The sequence below is a fragment of the Trachurus trachurus genome, assembly GCF_905171665.1.
Source record: "Trachurus trachurus genome assembly, chromosome: 10".
NCBI lineage: Eukaryota > Metazoa > Chordata > Actinopteri > Carangiformes > Carangidae > Trachurus > Trachurus trachurus.
In genome coordinates, this window is record NC_139894.1 from 16147437 (window position 1) to 16173000 (window position 25564).

The 25564-nt window shown below is 38.8% G+C and overlaps 3 protein-coding genes across 6 annotated transcripts in view; all 3 read right to left on the reverse strand.

Annotated features, from left to right (window-relative positions):
• Positions 1–3088: 3088 nt before the first annotated feature.
• LOC310992620 (UDP-N-acetylglucosamine transferase subunit ALG13) lies at positions 3089–6685 on the reverse strand. The gene is made up of 4 exons (XM_083980722.1): positions 6483–6685; positions 5186–5348; positions 3456–3594; positions 3089–3357 (listed from the first exon to the last, which is right to left on the reverse strand). Exons 1-4 carry the CDS (start codon positions 6561–6563, stop codon positions 3246–3248), a joined length of 495 nt encoding a protein of 164 aa, XP_083836848.1. The 5' UTR covers positions 6564–6685; the 3' UTR covers positions 3089–3245.
• Positions 6686–9300: 2615 nt separating this feature from the next.
• Positions 9301–13835, reverse strand: rap2c (RAP2C, member of RAS oncogene family). The gene is made up of 3 exons (XM_083981008.1): positions 12886–13835; positions 11317–11602; positions 9301–10730 (listed from the first exon to the last, which is right to left on the reverse strand). The coding sequence occupies exons 1-2, from the start codon at positions 13156–13158 to the stop codon at positions 11324–11326; spliced, it is 552 nt and encodes a 183-aa protein (XP_083837134.1). The 5' UTR covers positions 13159–13835; the 3' UTR covers positions 9301–10730; positions 11317–11323.
• A 1626-nt stretch (positions 13836–15461) lies between these two features.
• Positions 15462–25564, reverse strand: part of mbnl3 (muscleblind-like splicing regulator 3) — a 33084-nt gene continuing 22981 nt past the window's right edge. For 2 of the 4 annotated variants that reach the window (XM_083980710.1, XM_083980708.1), the window contains 2 exons: positions 23784–23878; positions 15462–22347 (listed from right to left, as the gene is read on the reverse strand). In XM_083980710.1, the coding sequence (XP_083836836.1) occupies positions 22330–22347; positions 23784–23878 (113 nt within the window). In that variant the 3' untranslated portion in view covers positions 15462–22329. Of the gene's footprint in view, positions 22351–23783; positions 23879–25564 lie in introns of all 4 variants that reach the window. The other 2 variants (XM_083980711.1, XM_083980709.1) reach the window with 1 other exon arrangement.

Consider the following 25564-nt stretch of genomic DNA (forward strand, 5'->3'; position numbering starts at 1 on the left):
TCATTCCTAGGAAGGAAGTCGGGCCTAGAAGAGGCTAGTGAAGAAACCACCCCACAGTGTCCTATTATTTAAAAAAGAAGAAGCTAAAAACAACCAATGGGAAATTAAAAATTCTGTTGAATCTCTCTGCCTCTCTGGCTTTTGCAGCATTTAGTGGACCAAATGCTTCCTGTGATGACTAAACCCTGATCAGAGGATGAACCCGACTACGTGCTGCCTCTCACTCAACATTTCCTGTTAAACAAAAACACTCCTGGTGAAGAAACTGTATCTACAAGAAATGATGAATCAACACAGTCTGATCAACATCAGCACAAAAACCAGTATTGCAAGGTTATTTTTTGCATAAATATAAAAAGTAGTCACTCTCAACCAGCTGAAACGAATCCCGGGCTGGTCCAATAAACACATTGTACACATCTTTGGTGCATCTTTATGATTTACGACCTCTCATAACACTGATCACTGAAGCAGATGGTGGTGCCTCTTCTCAGCTAAGAAAAACATTTTACGATGCATCTTTGTTGAAAATAGGTCATGAAACATACAGAGATATTTGAGGACGGATCTAATTTCTTATTTGGCATTTATAATCATTGAATAAAACGGGTAATAACTGTAGTATAACACGCTTGTAGGCACTTATAGGCTAAGTAAGTATTGACAAATGTAGTTATGTTAATAAACACTATAAATAGGGCGAGACACCCCAGGCAAAAACACTGTTTTTTCATGCACTGATCAATTTTGAGATTTTTGGCTATTTTTCTTCCTTAACATGTATTCTTTCATAAAAGTCAAACAAAATGGTAGAAAATCCACATTAAGGTGGTTATTTTACATATCTTTGTCTCTTTTGTTGGTAGATTTCTCCTAAATTCACCAAAAGTTAGCATGCTACTGTGACATACTGTGCTGTGCCTGTTGTCTGACCCATGTCATGTCAGGTATCATTGTAAAGCTCTCTCTCTCTTGAACAATGATGTAGGCTTCAAAAATGGTCATTTCCTCCGTATCAGCAACCAATCATTAAAGTATGATTTACATTAACAATCTATGGAATTTTACAGTACAATCTTTAAAGGCCGTTTTCTCAAAATTAGTTTTTCCTCGGACTCTGGGTGCGAAACCTCCACTTCAGCAGCATCTACAGACACCAAACCTTCCAGTTTTATTCCTGTCTATATTCTGAAGGTTTTTACAGAGGGGATTGTTGATATATCATTCAAAGCCTGATTTATACAACATTTTATTCGTAAAAACATGGCGAAATAGGATTTTTTTAGGGCTGGTGACAGTATTTTCTCATTTACAGAGTGATTAAAAGAGATATCCAAAATCCCCTCTGTAAAAACTTCTGACTCTAATATGTCAACAAAATAAAACAAGAATTTTTCAGATTTCGGTTCTGGAAATGTATGCAAATTAGCGCATATTTCATCAGATATTGCCTAATTTACATATTTAAACATAAAATTTGACAAAACTTGTAATACAAAAAATATTTGTCTTAATGTAAGTGATAAACTTGGGAAGTTTCATGGTGATATCTGTTATTTAAATCTGTTACCCTATTCACCTGTAGTGTCTCCCCTTAAAGCTGAAATTTAAGTGTCACCGGACTTTAGTTCAGAGCTGAACAACAGGATGGGCAAACACTGTGGGTCGACGCTCCACTACGAGCTGAGAGGACACATGATAAGCAACCTACAAGGTCATGCATTTAAACATCATCTCACCCTTGTGGCAAGAACTGGTACAACTTTCCTCTCAGTGATGCAGCAAATTCCTTTAGTATCTCTGTGCTGTAGTTTATCTGTAGCTGTTTACACCAAAGTGGCATTTTGTCTGTTTTTTTTAATAAATGAAGGTTAGATGGAAATGTGAATTAATATTCAGACAGCCACGTACAGTCTCGATTAGATTATTCAGATTTTTACTTCATAATAGACACCTTTGATGAAATATACTCTGTGACCTCAATTTACATAAATTTACATTTTTATGCAGTTTTAGGTCCCTCCGGTGTGTCCTTGGCCGACAGTTAAGAGAAAAGCCTGCAGCATTGGGACAGGAAGAAACAAAAGAATAAGAAAAATGCAAAATGACCGACTTACAGGCGGAGCAGGTTCGATCTGAGTCTCTATAGAGAAGAGAGCCGTCTGGACTTCACACACAGAGCAGTCTACTAATGAAGTATTAGATATAAGTTCACCATAAGTTTAAGCTTTAAAGAGCTGTGTGGCCGCATATATTAGTGAACAGCGATGCCTATAAAACAGATGCCGTGAGTTGGTTTGTCTGAAATTAGAGGTTGGCATTAAGTATTTTCCATCTCTAGTTTCACAAAGCAGCTGTCTTGAGGAAGGCAACATGAGGAATATGTATAAGAAGTGACATAATAAATGGCAAGACAAGGTAAAAAACTAGTATATCTTATTGCTGCGACAAAATCTAACAAATTACCAAACACGTAATTGAAAGACAAAGACTGATTCGTCATTTCAGCTGTACTAAATTATAAAATGAAATAAAATGATCAGGAGGCGAACTATCTTTCTTTTTCAGTCCTTTTCTTTTATTACACTTCTAGCAAACGGTCTTCCTCTGCTCTCTCTGATCAATGTAGCTTATGTTCAGTTTTTCCTCAGCCTCCTCTAGTAACAATGTTATATATAGTAATGAAGGTTGTTTATTTGCTGTAATAGAGGGGAGGCTCCGGTATTGTGTATTGTACTCTTCTGCTTCCCTGCAGCATCCAAGCTCGGCTTGACTGCGGTTCAGTCAGTCGGTGACATTTGTGGTGTCATGACTGGCCTTTGTTGTGGTCCGGCCAACAAGCAGAGCCACTCACCTTGAACTCAGATGAGGATAAAAATCACAGGAAAAACCTGAGGCTTGTTGGTTACGGAGGTCGGGAGTTTTCCAACCAAAGCGGTCTTTGTTCATCTTACAGAGCAGCGATGCCCTCGGCCTCTCTGAACTGTTTGTATTATTGAACTCTTTAAGTCCTCGGGCTGGAACATGTTGTTTCCTTTCACTTGTGTAATGAAGAATGGAAATAAACAAATGACTCAAAACAACCACAGGAGGTTGAAATCAAACCCTATTATTAGGCGTAATTATATTACATGTATTATTACAGAAATAGAAAAGACTCAAAGTTCGGCAGCGTCACCATCTGCTACAACATGATATTGTGAAAATGATTACTCTTTTGCTAAAGTGCTACAAAAACCAAAGTGTCACCGAAGGCCGACGGCTTTGTCTAGAAAGTTTGCAAAATGCTTTGGCTGTCCAGGTGAGAAGGGCTGAAGAACAGAGAGGTCCATGGTCCGCAGAGTTTCTGTCAGAGTCCTGAAAACATTATCAGAGGGAAAATAATTTGTTACTCTTGTTGCGCACACATAAACTCACATCGTGTATGACCTGTAGCAGCTCGGTGAGGAACATACTCGCATGTGCAGTACAGCAGGTGTGAGTCTGCGTGCAGCTGTCTGGCCAGCTCCAGTTGGTGGTTGTTCATCAGCTTGTCGTTGATGACGACCAGCAGAGGTTTTCCTGCGCCGAGCGTCTCCAAACAGCTTCCTGCCCCTGAGGAGAAAAACACGACCACGATCTTTGTTCTGCTCTGGAGCTGAGGTCATTCTCAGTCTCTGGAGCTGCTGATATTAATTTACTGAAATACAAAACACAGATTTTAAATAAGCCTAAAATGGAACTCATTATCTACTTTTTAATGTTGTTTCCATTAATAAAATGTAATAAAGGTATTTTGGTGAATCGGTTTTATGGTTCAATTTTTTCCCCTATCTTTCTAATTATACTATTAACATGTTTTAAATGTGAACATTTTCTTCTGATGTTATTTAAAGGTCCATTGTGTAATAATTGTCAAAGTTTATTGGCAAAATCTAAATATACTACCCATGAATATATTTGTGTTAGTGTTTAAACGCTATAAAATAAAATTTGTTTGGTTTTCGTAGCCTTTTAATTCTTCTTTTATATAGCCTATACATAAAGCAAGGGTCTTGCTCTAGAGAGTCGCCATCTTGCGCCGCCATGTTTTTACAGCAGCCCAAACGGTAGATCCAGCCAGCCAGAGAGCACGTTTCAGGAGTTTCGTGTTCATAAATAAACCAATGAAGAAGGAGGAGGAAACAGCAGACGTACGGTAAAATGGTTTAGATCTTCACCTCATCGCTCCATGCTCCTGAAATTCTCCCAGTCGTGGTAAACAAGTTTTTTTGTCCTCTGCTCTGAGGCCACCGTCACTTTGCCGGAGGGGTGAGTGCGAGCGAGCGAGTGCTGCAAACTAGAATCTGAACGCTAGATGACACGGTTTTCCCCCCATTTTACACACTGGACCTTTAAACAGGCGAGAAGTCAATATATTGACATTTTCACATTCTTACATCATGAGTTTTCTTCATTTTCATGCATAAATCTGTTAACCGTGTAACCGATAACCATCTGAGGCTGTTTGTCAGCCTTGGGTATTAAGTGAATTCGCTGATTATGTTGCATTTGTAATTTGTTACATTTGTTACACAGGTGCATTTATCCAACAGAAACCGTGTGATTGTTTTTTCCTCATCACTCCACATGTGATTTATGTTTTTGTGTAATTTGAATTTCATGGATCATTTTGTAATGTTAGCGTATCGGATCCTCTTCTTACGGGTTAGGAGGACTCACGCAAGAACAACCCTGTACATGTTTTTTGTTACACAGGACTCAGGAGTATGTGTATGTTATTAACAGCTTGCCTGTCGTCTTGTTTTGTCACCGCTGCTACTTGTATATCCTGTGTGGCGCCCGTGTGTTGTCGCCAACTGCTGCTGATTCTCAGCTGTACTTTTATCACTTCTAATGTTTAATGTTTGCACACTGCACACATACCTGTATTTACTTTCCCTCTGAATTCTACATAGTCATGTTCACCTTCAGGAGAAGCAATGAATACAGAAAGTACTTGTTTTGGCACGACACAAATTATTAAAATGGATGTTTTTTTTATTAGAAAATCTACTGCAGACAGTAATTAAACTTATCAAACAGCACCAGCTGAGTGTGACAGAGAGGAAATATGTTTGACTCGTGTGTATCCTCCTTTTATGCCCTGAGTGTGTTGTGGGTGTAGGGTGTTGTAGGAGGCGCTGTTTTTGTTGTTTTTACTCACCTGCATGGCTGATGACGAGGTCCGCCTGCTTGATGTCCTCGGCTATAGAGTCTTTGAATCGAAATGCCTCCAAGTTGATGTGAGCACAGCTGTCGGCAGCTGGAAGGACAGATCCTCTTCCAACCTGAAGAACCAAACGCTCATATCCACGAGCCTTTAAAGCCTTTAGGGGAAAGACAAATAACAAAAAACAAAAAAAATGGTCACAAACTGAAAGTTTTCTTTGATAGAGGAGCATTGTTTGGATAATAAAGCTATTTGTTGCCATTTGGTATTTTAAATTAAAGTGGCTTAAAGGGTCACACAGACTTAGATTCTTTTGATCTGTAATCGGCTCGTAAATCCTTGTTATACATATTTCTCCAAAGTCAGCTGAGGAACATTTGGTATGTTTGAGAAGTGCTGTGACTTTCTGCCGATTTGAAACACCTCCTGAGAATCAAACACTGCCATCTGTGCAAAATTTGTTCAAGTCGTTTTCTAGTCTTTATTTTTAAATCTTCACGAGTAGCTCCATTTTAATGTGGGACAGTCTCCAATGAAGAAAGTGAAATGGAAAACTGATATTCTAAAGAAAAATGTATCATTTTCACAGCAGACATCACATTTTGACGTCACAAAAGTGCATGTGGTGGAGCCATCACTGGTCTTATTAACAACACCTGTATAGCAACTCAAACACCATTAATTTTATTAGCTACACCTGTAGAGGGAGGAAAGAGGTTTATGTAGTGAGTAGTAAACTGTTTTTTTTATTGATTAAGTATCAGAAAATACTGAAAGTGTCCTGTTACAGTTTCTCAGGGTCAAAGGAAATATCAAAACAACTGTCCTAAGCCCCAAGTTGTTCAAAAATAGTATTTATTCTTGAGTTAAGAAAAAGAAAACGTCATCATCACCAACTATGAAGTATTTTGGTCGGAGTGTGACTTGAAATGTCCAAGTTTAGTTGATAAATGCAACTCTGACAACTTTGGCCACTCTCATACTTTGTGCAGAAAAAGTTCAGCATTTCCCCTTTTATCTGAATGTGCTGATATAAAAATATAAAGTAGAAGAAATACCAGGGTAAAGTGTAAGCACCTCATATTTGTACAGAAGTTGACTAAATACACTTACATTACTTTATAACAGATATTATGAATCATATAACTCAACAACATAATCGTATGGGTGTATTTAGGATGAATCAAGACAAGAAATTAAGCAAAGGCCAAACAACAATAACACAGCAGTGACACTGTTGAGCAGCGTGACAGTCACTAAGCATCAAACTGAACCTGCTTCTCTCTCTCACCTGAGCGGCCTCCGACGACGTGACGCTCGTGATGAGCTCGTCGAAACTCGTGGTGCCCACGGTCACGAACACCGTCTTCATGTCCGCGCTGTGAAAACTGACAGTTTCCAGATCGTTTGTTTAGTTAAAACGGTTCAAACACTTCACAACAGTCTCCTCTCCATCACGTCCTGCTGCAGCCACGGAGCTGACGGACACTTCCGCCTCACGTCACAACGTCACAACGTCACGGTCCCAGTGTGACGACAGCTCAGTGCGCCACCTGCAGGACTGGAGGCGAAACGTCATCAATACACACTGACGTCATCTATCAGCTACAACATTACAGACTCCTTCACAATATAGTATTTCTAATGACTTTATGGATTTTTGTTAAATCAATGATTATAGTCTTTGTGTACTCTGTATTCTATGCGTGACCAATGTATGTACCCTTTTTTTTCTTTTTTCTGTTTGTTTCTCTCCTCTTCTAATTGTTATTGTTTTTTTTTTATTACCGTATCGCCTGATTATTACCTTATTTCATATCTATTTTTTGTCTAAAAACATTATTGTACTCTACTTGCTTGTCAATAAAGAAAAAGAAAAAAAAAACTCCTTCACAATATAGTAGTAATAAAAAAGATTTAACATCATAGATAGATAGATAGATAGATAGATAGATAGATAGATAGATAGATAGATAGATAGATAGATAGATAGATAGATAGATAGATAGATAGATAGCAAGTGTCATGGTAGAGACAGTGGCAGGAGAAAACTATTACTATTACATTTCATCTAATGCTCTTATTTGCTAAGCTTTTAAAATCTATTGACTGTGTCTCAGTATCAGCTTTTCTTGACATATCCTTCTCTTCTTAGTCAAGTCTAGTTATCAATCATATGTATTAGAAATGCTATGCAAATAGTTTGATTAATAGACTGATTCATACAGAGGTTCGTCTTCATTGTGAGGAAATCGAGGACACGACATGACCCTGCTGTGAATGAGACAAACAGATGAACTTGAGCATCTGCTCCTCATTTAGAAGAAACAGTGAATAGGAGCTTTGTCTATTTCAAAGAATTGCCTTTGATTTATGCCCAAGCCTGCAAATTCAATCTGCACAGTATTTGATATGAAGACATCCTGTAGCTGGAACAGGCTGTGGAGCTCAACAGAGGAATAAATTAATATTTATATGTGACATTATTAGATTTTTCAATATTTTGCAGTATTTTACTGTTGCTCATGTTTAGATGGGTGGAGGTTTAAATACTACATATTTAGAGAAAGAGAGAATTTGGTCATTTAGTCTGGAGGTCAGAGCCCTTTAAAAGGTCCAAAGATAAACCTTTGGGATTATGAGATGATAAATGGAAGAGGAAATAAGTAGTAGAAGTAGTTTACACATTTGTATTCACTTGTATTCTTTTTCTCATAAGGGAAGAAACGTCCCTGTAGTTGATGCTTAAGTCCGTTTATGAATAACCGTAGTTCAGTGTGAAGGAACAGGTTGGATATTCTCTTCTCTTCACTCCTGACAGATTTCAGTCTTGTGTGTTTGCCTCTGCACGACTGCAGACACCGGTTTACAAACGTACAAGTCCTAAAACTGCTTTGTAATTTAACATATTACATATACACCCACACAGCAGCTGCTGCTGCGAAGCTCGGTGCAGGATGCAAAGGCTCAGTGAGCAGCCAGCAGCTCCACCTGACAACTGCAGAGCGAGAGGAGGAAGAGCCAGATTTGTGCTCCGTGGGATGTGAAAACTACAGCGGCACCATGTGTGACAAAAATGCAAGAAAAAAAAAAAAAACTTGCAAAGTGTAATCAGCCGGTGCATAAAACACACACACACAAACACACAGCTACGAGGAAGTGAAAAGTGTGTTGGTATTTTTAGATAATGAAGCTTGAGAAATTGGTTTATGGCTTTGGTTTCTATAACCAAGATATGAAACATTATATGTGGCTATGTGGGCTCGTCCTTCTATAGAAAACCATGAGAGGGGGATTCATTGTGTGGCCGCAAACAACAAATAAATAAAAAATTAGCCACAACAGTTCAGAATTCACATTTTTTCCATCTCTGCAGATTGATGACGTTATTGATTACAGCACTAATTTCTGCTGACCGTCCTCCTGTGGATTCATCACTTCATACCATGATAATTCAACTTCCACACAACCAAACCAACCAAAAGTTTCTCAGTGAACATGTCGGTGTGTGTGTGTGTGTGTGTGTGTGTGTGTGTGTGTGTGTGTTGGGTTCTTCAGAGGAAACAGGTGCGCTGCCTCTAAAAATGTCACCAGCCTCGTGCTGATAATTTGGGGAGTTTTCCAACCCCCCCATGTCATTAATATGCAAGTGTAATTCACCTAAAAGATCAAACATATGGCGAGTCGACTATTTTGCTCGGTGCTTCTTTTTTTTTTCCTGGCACAGACACAGGAAAGTTTTGTTTTGAGAGAGCTGAATCAAAATGTGACCTCAACCTTTAATTACAAAGGTTTGATCACAGCCATAAACATTGATACAGCTGCAGCGACGGTTACTTTCATTATCACTTCATCTGATAATTATTTCCTCAATTAATGATGTGTTTATGTATGATAATGTTTAAAAGTAAGAAGTACATGTCAGTCCAAAACACAAACTCATTGAGTTCACAGTGAAAATCTACAAGTTTGAGGAGCTTTTTAACTTTATCAATTGTCAAAATAGCTCTTTTACACCTCTACATTTAATTTAAATGACTGTGTTTTAAAGCTCCTGTATCAGACACCACCAATAATTCAGAACAATGGAGGCTTGACCAGTGGGGAAAACTGAGGCATGATGAAGGCAAAAATTGAATTTGGCTGATTCGTACTGGTTCCTGAAGCTAGAATGAGACGTAATTGTCAAAGATAAAACTGTAACTTGGTCCCATGACAAAAGCAGAAAGGCCAGCATGTTTATTACCAAATGATCACAGCGGTTTGTTTTTGAGAAAAAACAAAAAAAAGGAAACATGAGACCAGGATGCAACAGAAATTATTTAAGGCTCTGTTAAATTCTCAGCTTTGAAACCCCCCCCAAAAAACAAAACAAAAAACAAAACAAATATACCACGAATCATGAAAAGTCACAAAAAGCAAAAACTAGTATAAAATTAAAAGTTTAAAACTGGCTACCCATGTCATTAGTTTTTAATAAATAGGTCACTATAAGAAAGAAAAATACAAAGTTAAATCTGATTAACTGTGCCAGAACTTTTATCAAACCACATTGCGGCAGAAGTTATTTAATGACATGAAATCAGCGTCTCCTGCGTTTAAAGCAACACACATCATGAGTAAGTTAATCACAAATATGCAATGTGAGCTTCCTTTGGTCGTTCCACAATCGTTCTCCTGCAAGAGACTCCTCGAGAAAACTGCAGATGGAAGACCGGCGGCGTGCACGCGACTCATGCCTTGTAGAGAGACCGACAGAATTCAAGCTAAAAACAGTAAAATGGCTCATCCTCATCACTTCAAGTTGATTTAGGAGAACATTTTCAATTTTCAGCATGCACCTTTTCAAATGAGTTTAGCTGCCTCAGGCTACTATGAGAATAAACATGGTACATTTTAGACCACACAGCAGCAGAGTGGACGAGTGGATAAAATTTAATCCACAGTCATCAAGTTAAAAAATTCCTAATACGTAGTGTTGTTGCTGTTGTTTGTGTCTGGATTAATTTAGACAAGATTTTCAAAGTAAAACCACCAGCTTACCTGGGCAGCCAACTGTTTGAAACATGTATGCTTAAAAGTCAAAATGTTTCAATATTATGAAATACTTTGTAAATTTCAAACTTGAGACATAATACAAGTAATAATAAAGTATATAATAGTGATTAAAGCAGCTTTAAAAAGAAGCCGCAACCTCACAAACACTCCTGTTTATTATTTCTGGGATACTTCTGACTAAAAGGAGAAAAAAATAAAAAATAAAAAGACAAGTTTTCACAGATGGCCAAGTCCGTCCTGTCTGACTCCATCCCGGGTCATCACAAAGGCCGTTAAGGTTGCAGCAGAAACGTCTTTCATCAGTTGTGATATCAAAAATAGGACTGACGTCTTTCCTGTCAGATGCTCTGTGATCGACAGAAACTACCGCAAACGGAAACTTTACCCGCTGCGGTGAGTTTTTTTTTTGTCAGTGGGGTCAAAGTCAGCTTGTTTTGCGGTTCATCAAAAATGCTTGTGGTGATCCAGACGTTTTGTACATCTGTTTAAAAAAAAAAAAAAAAGACAGAAAAATATACAAACATGATTAATACAACAGGTTGAAATGGCGTTAAAACTGGCACATATGTGTTGGCAGAAGTCACCAGACAGCATCTCTCATTGAATCTAAAGTGAACTTCCTGTTTTGGAACATAATTTCTTTTTCAGGATGTTACATTTTCCTCTTTCTACGGCTCGGCTCGCAGCACTGCCTGCTTCATTAGTCTCTGCTCTTTGGGGTCTTTTTCCTCTCCCCGGGCCCTGAGCTGTTCAGACAGTTGTGTTCTTCATGCCGCATACTTGCTGCGATCTTATGATAACAAACTAAAACCAACGGTTTGCACCGAGCAGCACCACCCACTCGTCTTTCGCACTCGCAGCCGAATAACTCCTCTCCCTCACGCTGCACTGAAAACACCACACAGTCATCCATGTGTCACATTTCTCCTCAGCTTGTGAACCGTTTTTACACAAGCAACTGCAGAGACGTTTTAGCATATCACGTTTTTTTAAAAAGAAAAGAAAGTATGTGGTCCACTGTGTTGTACTTAAGTATAGAAAGAAGAAGGGACCCTCTGCGCTCGTACCTCTTCCTCACTGCACCACGCAGGCTGTGCAGCACTGCTCCTGCTTCTCGGGCAGCGTGGAGTAATTCATCTGACGCACGATCTCCGCAAACAGCTCGTCCACCATCGTCTTGCTCTTGGCGGACGTCTCGATGAACGGGCAGCCCCACTCCTGAGCCAGAGCTCGTCCGTCCGACCCGGCGACCTCGCGCTCGGACTCCAGGTCGACCTTGTTCCCGACCAGGATCAATGGCACCTTCTCAAAGCGTTTCACTCTCACTATTTGGTCTCTCATCGGTCTGATGTCCTGAGAAACGAAAAGAGAGAGAGAGGAGCTTAGGAGTGTAGTTTCTCCTGAAAAGCACTGAGCTTTCTTAAAACTGAAAACGACACTATATTTGTGCCCTAGTTTCATATAACTTAAAAACTGAAAAACTGTATAAACAAAACAGGTGACTTATCATACCCAGAATACAACGCAAACAGAAAATGCAGATTAACAAATACTCTATGCGCCTGTAATAAATGTAGCAGTTATCAAGATCGTTTTCCAACTTTGAGGCACTTTCTTTACAACATTTGTAAATACACTGTCTGCACCATATATTCAGTTTTTGTTTAAATATCCACCAATCACAACAAAACTACTGTGTAGCTATATCAAAAAGTGCTAATTTACAATGCAACAAGTGAGTTATCTAAAGAATAATGACGACACTACACCAAAATAAACACACCACTGTAGGGTTGCAATGATATATCGATTAATGAGTTCCTCCCTCAGTGGAAGTGGCAACGTCAGCTTCTATTACTGGCCAGTCATAACACACTTGCTCGTTCTGCTCTGGGAAACTGAGTGGGTGAGTTTTTTCAACTACTTTGTGACATGTTACAGATTACATGACAGATCATTAATTAAGAAGACAATCGTTGGTTTGTGGCCTAATAAAGAGCAGCCACTTGATTCAATGTGTTACTTCTGACTAAATAACCACATTAACTGCATAATATGGCTGTGAATCATTTCCATGTATATGTGTGTGTGTGTGTGTGTGTGTGTGTGTGTTTTTTTATAAGGAGGAGACTTGCACAGCCATAGCCTCAGGTGTATCTGCCTGAAATGCCTGCTGGCCTGCTTGGTCTACATGAGATGCAAGCAATCATAAATAACCACCCAGTCTGCCCCTAAATGGGAGCATTTTGAACCTAAAATTTGCGTCAGTGCAAGTAACTTTTTCATCTACCGGTACTTGCGAATGTGCAACCAGTAATAATTTGCAGGGTTTTTTTTTTTTTTTTTTGTGGTGAAACGTGGAAGTGGCGACTCAAAGGATCTGGTATCTGTCATTACAGGTGTCAGACCAATGTGTGTGAGAATCATATATGAAAAGGAGATGTGAAAATTTGCTTTGCAAGTCGATTTACAATGTGTGACCCTAAATTTTCTGCCTGTGCTCATAAAATGTCAGGTTTAGGGGGCTAACTGTGCTGCTGGTGAGTCTGGAGCCTCGACCACATGAACTGCTTATGGCCATGGATCATCTCCCTGTGTGAGGAGAGCTGCCCACCCAGGTGTGTCCATCCATCTACCTGAAACGACTGCTGGTTGACCAGGCTGTAGACCAGGATGAAGCCCTGCCCGTTCTTGATGTACAGGTCCCGCATGGAGGCGAACTGCTCGGTGCCCGCCGTGTCCAGGATCTCCAGCACGGACGGAGACGAGTCCACCTCGATCTCCTTGCGGTAGAAGTCCTCGATGGTCGGGTCGTATTTCTCGATGAAGGTGCCGGTGACAAACTGCACGGTGAGCGCGGACTTGCCGACGCCGCCGCTGCCCAACACGACAACTTTGTACTCTTTCATCGGGGCGGTGGAGGCGGCGGGCTAACCGACCGGGCAACCGACCGACCGGGCGACCGACCGGGCAACCGGGCGGGCGAGCGGCTAACTAAGACTTAGCTCCGCTGCTGCTGGACTCGCTCCGCACTCGAACATGGATCAGGCCTGTGCTGAGAGCAGACGAGCGGACTGACAGATGCCACACGGTGTAAAACAAACTCCTCCTCGGTCACTAAAACCCACGTTAGTCGCTCATACCCGCGGCGGGTAACGACCGTTAGCTCCGGTGTTAGCTCCGGTGGAGCTGCTGCTGCTGCTAGCGCGAGCTCCGACCGAGCCTCTGCATCCACCTCCGGTACCGGGGACCCGCTGCCGAGCTACAGACAGCAAGATACACATTACACTTCCCCGACACACGGCTGCAAATCCCGACTCACACACTCACACACACACACACACACACCGAGCCGCCGCCGCCGCCGTCTGTCCGTCCGGGCCTCGAGCTGGTTCCGGTGGCTCCGGCCCAACGGCTCGCTGCACCGGGCGGTGCTACCGACAGACCAAACACAGCTTATGTATCTCGATCGGAGGGTCCATTGGCTGGAGTTTGTTTGTTGTCGCAGCTCCGGTGTGAGTTCGAGTCCGTGAAAGAGAAAGAAAGCTTTTTTTTCCTCCAGCGGCGAGTTTCCTGAAGCTAACGGTCGGACTTCCGCTAACGAGAGCGAGACTTCCGGTGTGGCTGCTTTTCAGAATAAAAGCCTCTTCCTCCTGTCTGTAGGCCTAGAGATAGATAGATAGATAGATAGATAGATAGATAGATAGATAGATAGATAGATAGATAGATAGATAGATAGATAGATAGATAGATAGATAGATAGATAGATAGATAGATAGATAGATAGATAGATAGATAGATAGATAGATAGATAGATAGATAGATAGATAGATAGATAGATAGATAGATAGATAGATAGATAATCTTTTATTACGGACTCAGGTCCATTATGGGGAGACAATACAAAAACACATACAATACAATACTACTGGGATGGCTTCAAATGCAGAGGTAGTTGTTCACAAATTACACATTTAGTTGAAAAGTAAATACAAACCTTGTATGAAACAGACATAAAAAGCTTTCCTGATCATTACGTCACTCAAACATTTTTTTTTAAATTTAATTAACAATTTCATGAACTGGCCAGTTATGATGATTAAAGAAAACTTCTATTACTGGTTGACATTTGCTCATTCTGCTCTGGGCTGAGTGGGTGAGTCTTTTCAACTACTTTGTGACATGTTATAGATTACATGACAGGCCAGTTATTAAGAAGATAATTGTCGGTTCTTGGCCTAATAAAGAGCAGCCACTATTTAGCCACTTGATTCAATGTGTTATTTTGACTAACTGTATTTTTTGTTCATGAGTAGTGAGGTTAAATGTGGGTGGTGCTGGGCTCTGATTAGCAGCTTGAAGTGCAGGCAAACACAAATAACATAATTAACTGCATAATATGGCTACCATTCCCCTATGTGTGTGATTTAAGTCGGATGTAATTGTTTACAAATTACACATTTTGTTGAAAAGAAAATTCAAACCTTGTCGGAAACAGGCATAAAAAGCTTTACTGATCATCATTACGTCACTTAAACCTTTTTATTTCATGAACAATTATGAACTTACAGTAGGATGCATATCTGCAGCCACTGTGATTAAAGATTGTGATGCTAAGATTACTGATGGCAGGGCTCCAGACTAACATTTCTTTTTAGGAGCGCAAGCAGAAAATTTAGGGGCGCACCGCACACCATAAATCAACTTGCACAGCAAATATTCACATTTCCTTTTCCTCACACACATTGGCCTGTCACCTGTAGTGACAGATTCCATCATATTTCAATATATTATATACATACATCTAATGTTCTAATATTATTTTGGATACCATTAATAATTTTTTCAAACAGTTTTTCAGCCAATGATAGCAAAAGTTTACTTATAATGCTAATACAGTATTATCATCACAGTAAAGTGTGTGTAACATGTGCAACAAACTTGAAACTTCAAAGCTGTTTTTGTATCTTCTGGGTTTTTTCTCAGTACATCAAATGCTTGAATGCTAATGCAATAATATTGATACAAAGAACAATTTGGTTTATTTGGTCTGATATACAAAGGCCACAATCTAAACTAACTGGAGGATGTAGATGTTGGCCTACATATTTGACAGATGATAATCAAAACGCACAAACAAAAGGTAGAAGGTAGATCTCTTATTATGGGTGACACAAAAAGATAATCAACAACAAAACCCACAACAGGAGGATCACAATAACGTGTTTTATTAAAGGTAAAACAGAAATCGCAGAACTCATCATAGGCACAGTAACTTACTCTTAATAGCGATACACTGCAAAATAAATTGGCATGTAGCACAGCAGCACATACAAGCACCACAAGCAGAAAACAGAGTGAAGCGATAGGTGACTAAGAAACAGCTGTCACTTTCAAGTCTGTCCTAGAGTGTCAGAGAGAGTTTTTTTTTCATATGGCTTTGTCCTGAACAGTCTTTGGCCCTCATCACCTTCCGTAGGCTGTCACTGAGTCTGCGACTGTACCCAACGTAATAACGACTCACCAACAGAGGATTTTTAAATAAAGGGATACGTTTTTTCACACACACTTAACACCTGTGCTGTTTTAAGTCAATTCACATGTAGAATGAATAAGGTAAACTACATTTAGTATGATAAAGGCACAATTACAACTTAACTTTTTAAAATAATGGTAACAATACATCCATTTTAAAATAAAACTGAAAATCTTATTCCCTCGTTGGTAACTGAAAACCTACAGTATGTTCATACAACTTCACAGGTACCTTTTCCCATACGGTACATTGAGCGTGCAGTGATTATGGGAGCTGGTGAGTCACAGTAGAGAAGCTTTGGTGAGTTTGGGTACATGTCGTGCAGAGATCCGTCTCTGCGAACAGACACTTTAAAGTCAATATTCAACAGTCGGAGGGCTGTGAACCAATTCACCAGGATGACTCAGTCAGTCCACCACTAGGACAAGTGCCATGGCAACAAAATTGCAGGCTCTGAGAGCAATTGAAGAGCATCATATGTCCAAATCTGCAGGAACACAGTTGCGTAAGGATGTTGCTGCTGCTGCTGCAAGAATAACATTGGAAAACCAGGTTGTTTGCAATTTTGACTAAAATCCTGAGGAGAATTCAGATTTATTGTTGTTTTGGATAATGACAACAAGGGAGCAAAGAAGAACCCATTTCACAAAATAACAGAAATCAAAGTGAATTTAAAACTTTGAGAACTTATCTTACATGTATGTCCCTCTAAAGTCTGATTTTATTTTTTAATCTGCTCCTCTTTTTTTTGACTGTTTTGCAGCCTTCAGGTGGAGCGACCCTGTGCTTTATTTTGGTGTATCAATGGAGTACAGGAATACACCTGCCTTTCTGTAATCATGAGCACATAATAACAAGGATAGTACTGGTTTATTATATTCCAGACTGACAATTTCCTCAAATCCACCTCAGTTCTTGGATATCAGGGTCAGATATCACTTAACCAAAAATGCCGCTGTAAATAAACTGAGAAAAGCTTTTTTAAAGCAAACTATTGGGGGTTTACAGCGAGGCAATGTCATGCTTGAGGAGGAAAAGGGCTTCAGCAAAACAAACAAACAAAAGAACAGATCCCTCAAAGCGATCTTTTTATACTGTAATAAAATGATAGACATATCATTAACAATACATTGATTTGATTTTTAATCAACTCTTATCTATATTTATTCAAAATAAATTTTGAGTATCTTGACATAGTTATGTACATAAGTGCAAACAAGGTGAACGTCACACATTCATATACACCTCAGTAAGGATCGACATCACCCAGCACAGCTGGGCAGGAAGAGACTTCTGGACCACGTTCTTGACCAAAACTGAAGAAAGAGAACTTCCTAATGAAACCTCAAACCTCCGCACAGAGACAACTGAGTGACGGCCTTCAGTCTGCAGGCAGGAGGAACACGCCTCCTCATCATCACCATGAGGATCGCTGATTTGTTTGACTTGGAATAAAAAAAAAGATGAAGATCTTTCAATTAGTCCAAAAGCCTCTTTACCTCCCTGACAAGTAGGTGTTTGCTTTAAAAGCCAAAGTCCATTCTTATTTCTCAAAAACACCATGTACAAGAACAAAAGAACAATTAAGGTCAAATAAACAAAACAAAATAAACACCTGATCTCCCCTAAGGACCTTTGGATATTACAAGGATTTATGTTTTCCATACAAAATATTTAATCATGTTGCAATAACAAGACAAACTAATTAGACATTCCCTTCTTGAATAAGTTAGTGTTGTACGTTATTTCAATTAATGTGAAAAAAATTCACAATTAGGATAATAGAAAGGTAGCCATGTTGTCATTTTGTTGCCATAGCAACAGCAACTATTACCAATGACTCCATCATTGTATACAAATGATTTTTCATATATATTTTTTTCTTCCTGGTCTACACAAACTATTAACTATATATATAAATGAGTTATTTTATTTTCATGCTGCGTTTTCTTAAAGTCAGATTTAACAAAAAAGCTTAACTTAATTACTTAATACATGTCATTTTCATACACAGTTATCACATCTTTATACAGTGATCGTGAGATAAGGCCCTTTGTTTGCGCCCCGGGAAAAGTATGCTCAGGACTTAATCAAATGTCCACATGCTAAAGGATCTGGTCACTAGACGCAATGATCAGAGCATTTTGCACATAAGGAAATAAGGTTTAAAAGAATGAGAAAGGGAAAAAGAGGTGAAACGTAGTTTTTCCCAGGCCACACTGTAGATGCCATAACTAACACACTCTGGTGCATCAATACATACGTCTAAATGTACATTAAAATTCATTGGCCTCAAGAGGCACCATTTAAGTATCAAGTATACCGTTTGTTTTTGTTTTTTTTTCCAGCTGAACAGCAGTTAGTAAAGGCATGATGATGTGATGGAGGAAGGAGATGAAGGCTAGAGGGGTTTTCTTGGCTGGACAAACCTAGTCTTTCAAAACTGTAAAATTAAATTGTCTGGATAATTTAATCATCAATTTAATCAACAGGGGAGGAACATGGCCGTTCAAATTCTTTCGAGTCTTAAGGAAACGTAGCTGCTAAACACACTCAAAAACAGAGGTAAAGGAAGTGTTCAAGTGTATCTCTGTAACAAAGAGTACATTGCTGTATGACACTAAGCATATAACAGGCTACATACTGTTTGATACACATGTGGATACAAAGTAGCCTAAAGGATAGTGGAAATAAATACTTCAGCCTTTTTTAATTTTTTTTTTTTTTTTTAGAAAACACATAATTCAATTTCTTTTCAGGGTTAGATGAGAAGATTGAAATTACTCTCATGTCTATGTATTATGACGCTCAAACTATGGAGAGTCAAGGGGAAAATATCAAATCTGAGTTTATATGTTGGCCAGTAATGAGAGAAATTGAATTACAGAAATGGCAAAGTGGATTTCAGGTCATTGAAAGACAATGTCAAAATGACACAGTTTGTCCACCAGAGAGAGCTGATGAGTTGATTTTTTTAACTGTAGATGTCTCACATGGTATGAATGCTTCGTCCAGTTCTTGTGTTTAGGTTTTAAGAAATGACCGACAGCCTAATTAGCCCACTAAACTGGACTTAAACCCAGCATGTCTCTAGCTTTAGTGCTGGTTGCTTGGCAACCTCACTGTGACAACAAGATTCCAGAATGTCACTGTACCTGGCTGTTGTGTTGGTTGCTTGGTAACCTCACTGCGACAACAAGAATCCAGAATGTTGCTGCGCCTGGCTGTTGCTCTGCCCCACCTAAAACTGCACATTGCTTTTGTTTTGTTTTACATTGATTTATCTACTTATTTAAAAATACCAATATGTGACATGTTAATTATGTAATTCATTTCAATTCCTTGCTAGCTTTATCCTTTTGAGATCTTATGTTAAGCTGATTGGCTTACATGAGACATGAGAGCAGTATTCATCTTCTAATGTGACTTAGAAAGACAGTGAATAGTCGTAGTGTTTTTTTAAGGGACACATTTATACCAATTCAGCTGAAGTCATGTTTCCAACTTGCCCTTCCCTTGAACACAGTAGAAGGGCTAACGGGTGGGAAGTCAGTGAGGGATTACATCCTTGTTTCAGCACTAACTCCTACTTTATGGCCAGTTTACACTTTTGTCTCTGAGACAAGAGTGGGAGTTAGCAGGTACACATACTGTAACAGGGGAGAGCTGGCCAATCTACAAAAAAGAGGACCATACTGATTTTCTCAATTTTGCCCAATGATTATATCATTGTTTATAGGTGCATTTTGGGCACTTTGGGTACTTTCAAAGGTTGGGGTACAAAAACTGACTGCAAGAAATGGTACTGTAATGTACCTGTAGGGTGTACATTTGTACTTCAAAAAGTACAATTCAGCTATACCTTTTCTGAGAGTGAAAGATATCTCTAAAAGTAGTCACACCACCCACTGACATTAAATATAAATCTATATAACAATACACATACTTTAATATGTCTTAACACAGTATCAGCATGGTACCTGTGTGACCTCAGAATTAGTCTATATATAGTGAATCATTACATTTCAACATGCCTGTCTTTTAGATGGGCATGTATTGAGTTTTTGCATTAGATACATTCACGACACAATGACATTATTTAAAATGAATAATGTTCAGTGGGAAATGTTGTTATATCTGCAGCATTTACAACTAACCAAATATGTGATTCATTGTCTCTGTCAACACACTTAACTATGCACACAACTCACTGATTTATTTACTTTACATGAACAATAAGACAGCACAGCTGTCTCAGAGAAGAAACTTGCACAGATGATTTACTGTTATAATAATGTTCCAAATAACACATCTATCTTTGAGCACTGGTCTGGTCTTACAGTGTATTGACAGCTGTGGTTTGAGGAGACTTGAAAGAGGCACATTTGAATTTGGATAAAGTTATTTCAGCCCAGTTTCCAAAGCTGTTACTTTCAATTTGACACGCCTACAGAGCAATTCCTTACAGACATTTGAAAACCAGGAATCCAACTGGTTAGTAATTTTTTTTTTTTTTTTTACCATCAGACATCAAACGGTTGATGTATTCCTCAATCTCCTGAATTTGCCACAACTCAGTTCTGGTTTTAACAACTTTCGCTGGAATATTTAGAGTCTTACGACTTTTGACGGAAAGGACACATCAGTAGAAAAGACAACACATTTTAGATTCAGACAGGACATTTTCAAGTTCTAAGCTTTCTCCCTGAAGAGCCATGAAACATAAAAAATCTTGTGCCACTCATTCAATCCAAGACTCTCCATGAACGGAGACACTTACACAAACAAACTGCCTTTTTTTTTTTTTAAATACATATCTGCATTTAAGAGGGAGACAATTATTAGGAGGAGATATCCAGGTATTGCATCAAATGGGGAAGCTCCTTGCATATACCATCGCTTGGCACACACAGACTTTAGGCACAACATCAGGAAACAAATCCAGCTTCCATCTCTGACATCAGGTGTAAAAGTTTAAGAGGTGCCAATGATAAAAGTCTGTAATCTTAGATCTGACCATAACATATATCTTTTTCTCTTGACTTCAGCTAAGTTGGAAATCTGGGTTTGTGGCTGAGGCCAGGACTCAGTGTTGTATTATGGCGTCAACATGACTCAGCTGGTAGATTGTCATTTTTTGGACACAAAATCACAGTGAAAATGACAAACTTCCCTTTGCAGTCACAAGACAATAACAGGCAAGAATCGCTGATCTGACATCACGGGTCAAGATACTTCACTCAGATTCAACGGTTTGAATTATTAGAGCTGAGCCTTCGAATACAGAGCTCATCTGCTTTAAGGCAGTTTGTGTCTTAAATCCAGAAATTAAGTGCCACATTCAGAAAAATCTCTCAACTCAGCCCCTTCAGTTCAGAAGTGATTGTATTTGAATATTATGTCACTCTTTCAATTCATATTTTGTTTGTTAAGGTGGTTGCATCAAAAGTAAATGATAAGAAAAGAAGGTAAAAGTTTTATCCAGTAAGTCCAAGACACTGACTATGAAACCTGTGGCCTAAAAACTGATTGAAACCATACTGAACATAAGAGGCAATATAAAGTTGTGATCACTGTTATTACTAGATATTCTTACTATAGGAACTATAGACTAATACACAGTATTTTTGTACCAACAGATATTGCCTATAATTGTAAATAACATTATCTATGTATGTTGTTGTTGAGTGTTTTTGAAATATTTTGGGGGGAAACTAAGTCTCCTCTGCAGCCGAGCTGATAAAACAAAGGCACAAACAAATTAACAACAACTCACAGGCATTTCGTCAGCCAAGTTGAGACTGAGAACAAACTGAATGGTATACATGGTACAGGACGAATGTTATATTTGTAGCCATCTTCAAACGTAAACATAACATATGATATGAAACACTCTTCCATTTTGACAACACGTAATGGTTGTAGACCAGCGGCCCGTCCACAGGTGCCGCTTGAACTGTCTGAATTTCCAGAATTGATTTTTCAGAGTTTCTGACTTTGGAACAGTCAAATGTGTTGGGTCGCCGTATATAATGGCTCCAACCCATAAAGGGCTTTTAGTCTTAATATGTACGTATGTGTGCATTTGTGTATGTGCATGTATGTGTGTGTGTTTGTATGCATATGTACTGTATGCTGCACTTTTAAGGTGTGGGCATGTATGGCTGTAAGAACGAGGGAGCTCGATTGCTCAGCCTGATCAAGTCAGTATGCATCAAGGTGGCTGCTTTAAAGCAACAGTAATACGTCCAGGCTTGTATTGCGTGAACCATCGCAGCTTTTCCTACCTTTCATAATGTTGTATAAGAAGTTTGACATTGCCACTCAGTCAGTGTGTGTGTGTGTGTGCACCGTGGGTGAGGCACATGTTTGCTGCATTCAGAGGGGACGACCACCCTGGTACTGCGCACGTTTCAGAGACTTTAACTGGGGTTTCGGGAAAGGCTTACTGAGTTTAGTGCCACTGGAGCCGCCACCAGCACTTTAGGGATGGGACAGAAATGGGTTTCCATGGGAACGCACTGAAGCTCCACCGGATCAGAAGTCAGAAGCTCCGAGGGATCTACTGGAGCAGAGAGGGGGCAGGGAGAGAGGAGGAGGAGCAATTAATTCACACAGAAACAAACATCTCTTAATTACCTTCAGCAGATGAATCTATAAACTACAGTTAGTACGTTTTTTTTCCGGATTTGAACAATATTCATTTAAAAATTATTAAGTGATCAAGTGGAATATGAGTACTGAGTAAGTGTTTTCATCATTGCTAAACTGAAGCAGCCAGCAATGAATATTTTGAGCTATTTTATACCAAAACAAAAGTCAGATAATGAGAATTCAGATACATTATCTATTTATTTTCTATTTCTATTATTTAAACAAAACACAGACCTAAATTGGGCAGAAAATAATTTTTGTGGTTACAGTTATATACATTAAAATCTGATTTTGTTTCCTGTAGTTGTCTGATCATTTGCATGAAGTGAGAGATAAGTAGGCATTACAAAATAAAACGTGTGAGCAGAAATATTAACAAAAAACAAAACTGAGGCTTCATATTTGTTGTGATATATAATGGAGTAAGGGTTAATATTTGAGTTTGTGGAAGTTTCCCTAATGAACAAAAGACGGCAGAAAATGTTGTCTCCGAGATGGAGCAAAAAGGTTTTTGTTCAGAAACCAAGAAACTAATTAAACCACTGATATCATTGATATCTAGTTTTATAAACAATATTTTACATATTCTATTTTTGAAATGTTTATGCAGTCTTTTCTGGTTAACTATATGTTCTTTCAGCATCACAATGGACTTGTGGATAATATTCACACAGCAAATTAAAGAATCTAATAAGGTCAATAATATAAGGTCAAAGTGGCCTATCATTGTATACAACATTATGTAAGGAAACTGCTGCTCAATAGAAAAGAAAAACTCACAAGCTTTGTTTTTTATTGACTAATATCAAAAGTGTGGTTCAGCTAATAAATGACATAATTTAACCTGCGTTAATTAGATTTAGAGTGATGGTGATGCACAGTTTCTTTATGCTCCACAAATGAAAAAGACGAAACAAATACTCCAATAAATACGGCACAGGACAGAATATTAGAAAGTAACTCGGATGCTTATTTCGGTTCCATGTGTGGAGGGAGATTCACTGAAACGTTAAGGAGAGGTATATATTATATTATATTATATTACAGCAACAGCAGCATTGCCAGACCACACACTGTATGTCCAGAGATTATGTAAAGCAACAATGAAGACAGACAGTGAGCAATGACATGGTTCAAACTAAGACACTTAGATGAAAACAGTGACCTATTTTAAGATTGCACTCAAAATAAATTCTGTTTTCATTTGCTCACATCAGTGAAGGGACAGATGAAATGTGAACATAATACATGTGACACTACGAGCAGGTGTTTCTCTAACCTGATGGATTTCGGATCAGACCCTACAGAGCTGAAATAAAAGAGAACTGAAATGAAAGAGCAAACCTGATTCGCGGCAGCAGATTCAGCGAAAGGAACATTGGTGACTGGGGTCGAGGCCGACGAAACAGTGGAGGTGGTGGCACCGTGCATCATGGGAACTTTTATTCAGGCGAGTCAGACGAAAGACAGAGGACGAGGATGTGGGCGGGAAGGAGGAGGAGGAGGAGGAGGAGGAGGAGGAGGAGGAGGGGGGACAGGAATGATATGGTTACCATGGCAAAATGCGTAGGATCAAAAAGTCATGGCACAAGTCAAGTGATATCGGCAGGATGAATTTGAACAAGTATCAAGACACATGCAAACAAAATAAGAGATAAAGAAAATTACATATTTAATTAGCCAACCAGTTACAAAATGAAAAAAAAAAAGAAAATTGTCCACTTACAAATGGTCGTCAACAAGGCAATACACAGTCATACAATCTAATCAGACTGGAGTATCTGATAATTGTATTCAATGGACAGAGCATGTGTATGGAGGGAGCAAATGATCCATCAGAGACAAAAGGATTTTCAGTAGTTTATCGCTTCTTTAAAAAACCTCCTGTAGCTCAATTATTACAATATTGATCGGAATCTGCCAATAAAATGTACATATTTTCATTGATTATTTGTGATTCAGTGCTTGGCTTTGAACATTTCCCGCTCACTTTTTGACTTCTGAATATCCTGTGATGTAGTTACTGTAAAAAAAAAAAAACAGTAACTACATCACAAAAACGAGACATTAGACTCAATAATCACTCAATAAAGCAATTCAACACTCTGTTGTAAAGAAGTGCATATATTATCTACAGTATGTAAAATAGATTTACATTAATACATTTTAAATGGTTTCTGTCCGACAAAATGTTTAATGAGGGAGATATTCCTCGAAATCTTTGATAAAAAAAAAAGAACAGATCGTTAATATTACAAGATGTTCTGTCATGTTTTTTAGTTCGAGTTTGGATTAGAGATTTATAACGTTTATAGTCTCACTCAATCCAGCATCTCAGAAATGTATTGTATGCTGAATGTTTATATTTGCATTAACTCCAGGAGTTAAAAGTAGTAGACCTTTCTGGATTGTAGAAATATTACACATTAAGTGGGGGTTAAATATAGCGTGGCTGGAAACCATTCATATTTTTAAATAAACCCTTCGTTCACCGACACAGGTGTGAGTTGTGCTTCATGGATCTCATCTCACACACACCTCTGCTGGTTTTGTTGGACCTGTTGGTACATAAACATTATCGTATCGCACACAGAGTTTGGTGACACCACATTATTACCGATCCAAACACTTCACCCGGTTCCCACCTGACGAGACGTCTAATCAGGCGGAGTGATTGAAAACACCGTCAGGTTGTGCAGCGGCGTTTGACGTGTGTGGGCGAGCTAATGAAAAACTGCTTTTGGTTGCATGATGGGAAACGTAGGATCTAGCAGTTTAAAAGACTAAAAGAAAGGATTTTTCAATCTTATCATTTTTAATCTCGTGAACATCAACACAACAACAATTGCAACACTATATTTTCCCACCAGTGGCAAACGCAGCCTACAAATTTCACTCTTTATAACAGCAACAGACACATTAAAACATGGTTTCTTTATTCTATCTCCAGAGTTTCTACTTTTATTGACAGTGAAATTATTTTTTTTAAATGTTGCACAGTACTATTATTATTTCCGTGTGCAGCAGAGAGGCAGCATGGTGGAGAACACAAAGTCATGAAATGCATAAAGAGAAGTGGTCACACACAGGCAGATAGATACCATCTAACATCTTCAGGAAATACT

Excerpts from the sequence above, each read along its gene's own strand:
- LOC310992620 (XM_083980722.1), bottom strand. The coding sequence starts at position 6,563 with ATGAAGACGGTGTTCGTGACCGTGGGCACCACGAGTTTCGACGAGCTC. Across the intron at positions 5,349-6,482 it reads CGTCGTCGGAGGCCGCTCAG|GCTTTAAAGGCTCGTGGATA; the intron begins GTGAGAGAGAGA and ends TTTCCCCTAAAG. Across the intron at positions 3,358-3,455 it reads CTGCTGTACTGCACATGCGA|GACTCTGACAGAAACTCTGC; the intron begins GTATGTTCCTCA and ends TAATGTTTTCAG.
- rap2c (XM_083981008.1), bottom strand. The coding sequence starts at position 13,158 with ATGAAAGAGTACAAAGTTGTCGTGTTGGGCAGCGGCGGCGTCGGCAAG. Across the intron at positions 11,603-12,885 it reads TCAACCAGCAGTCGTTTCAG|GACATCAGACCGATGAGAGA; the intron begins GTAGATGGATGG and ends TTCGTTTCTCAG.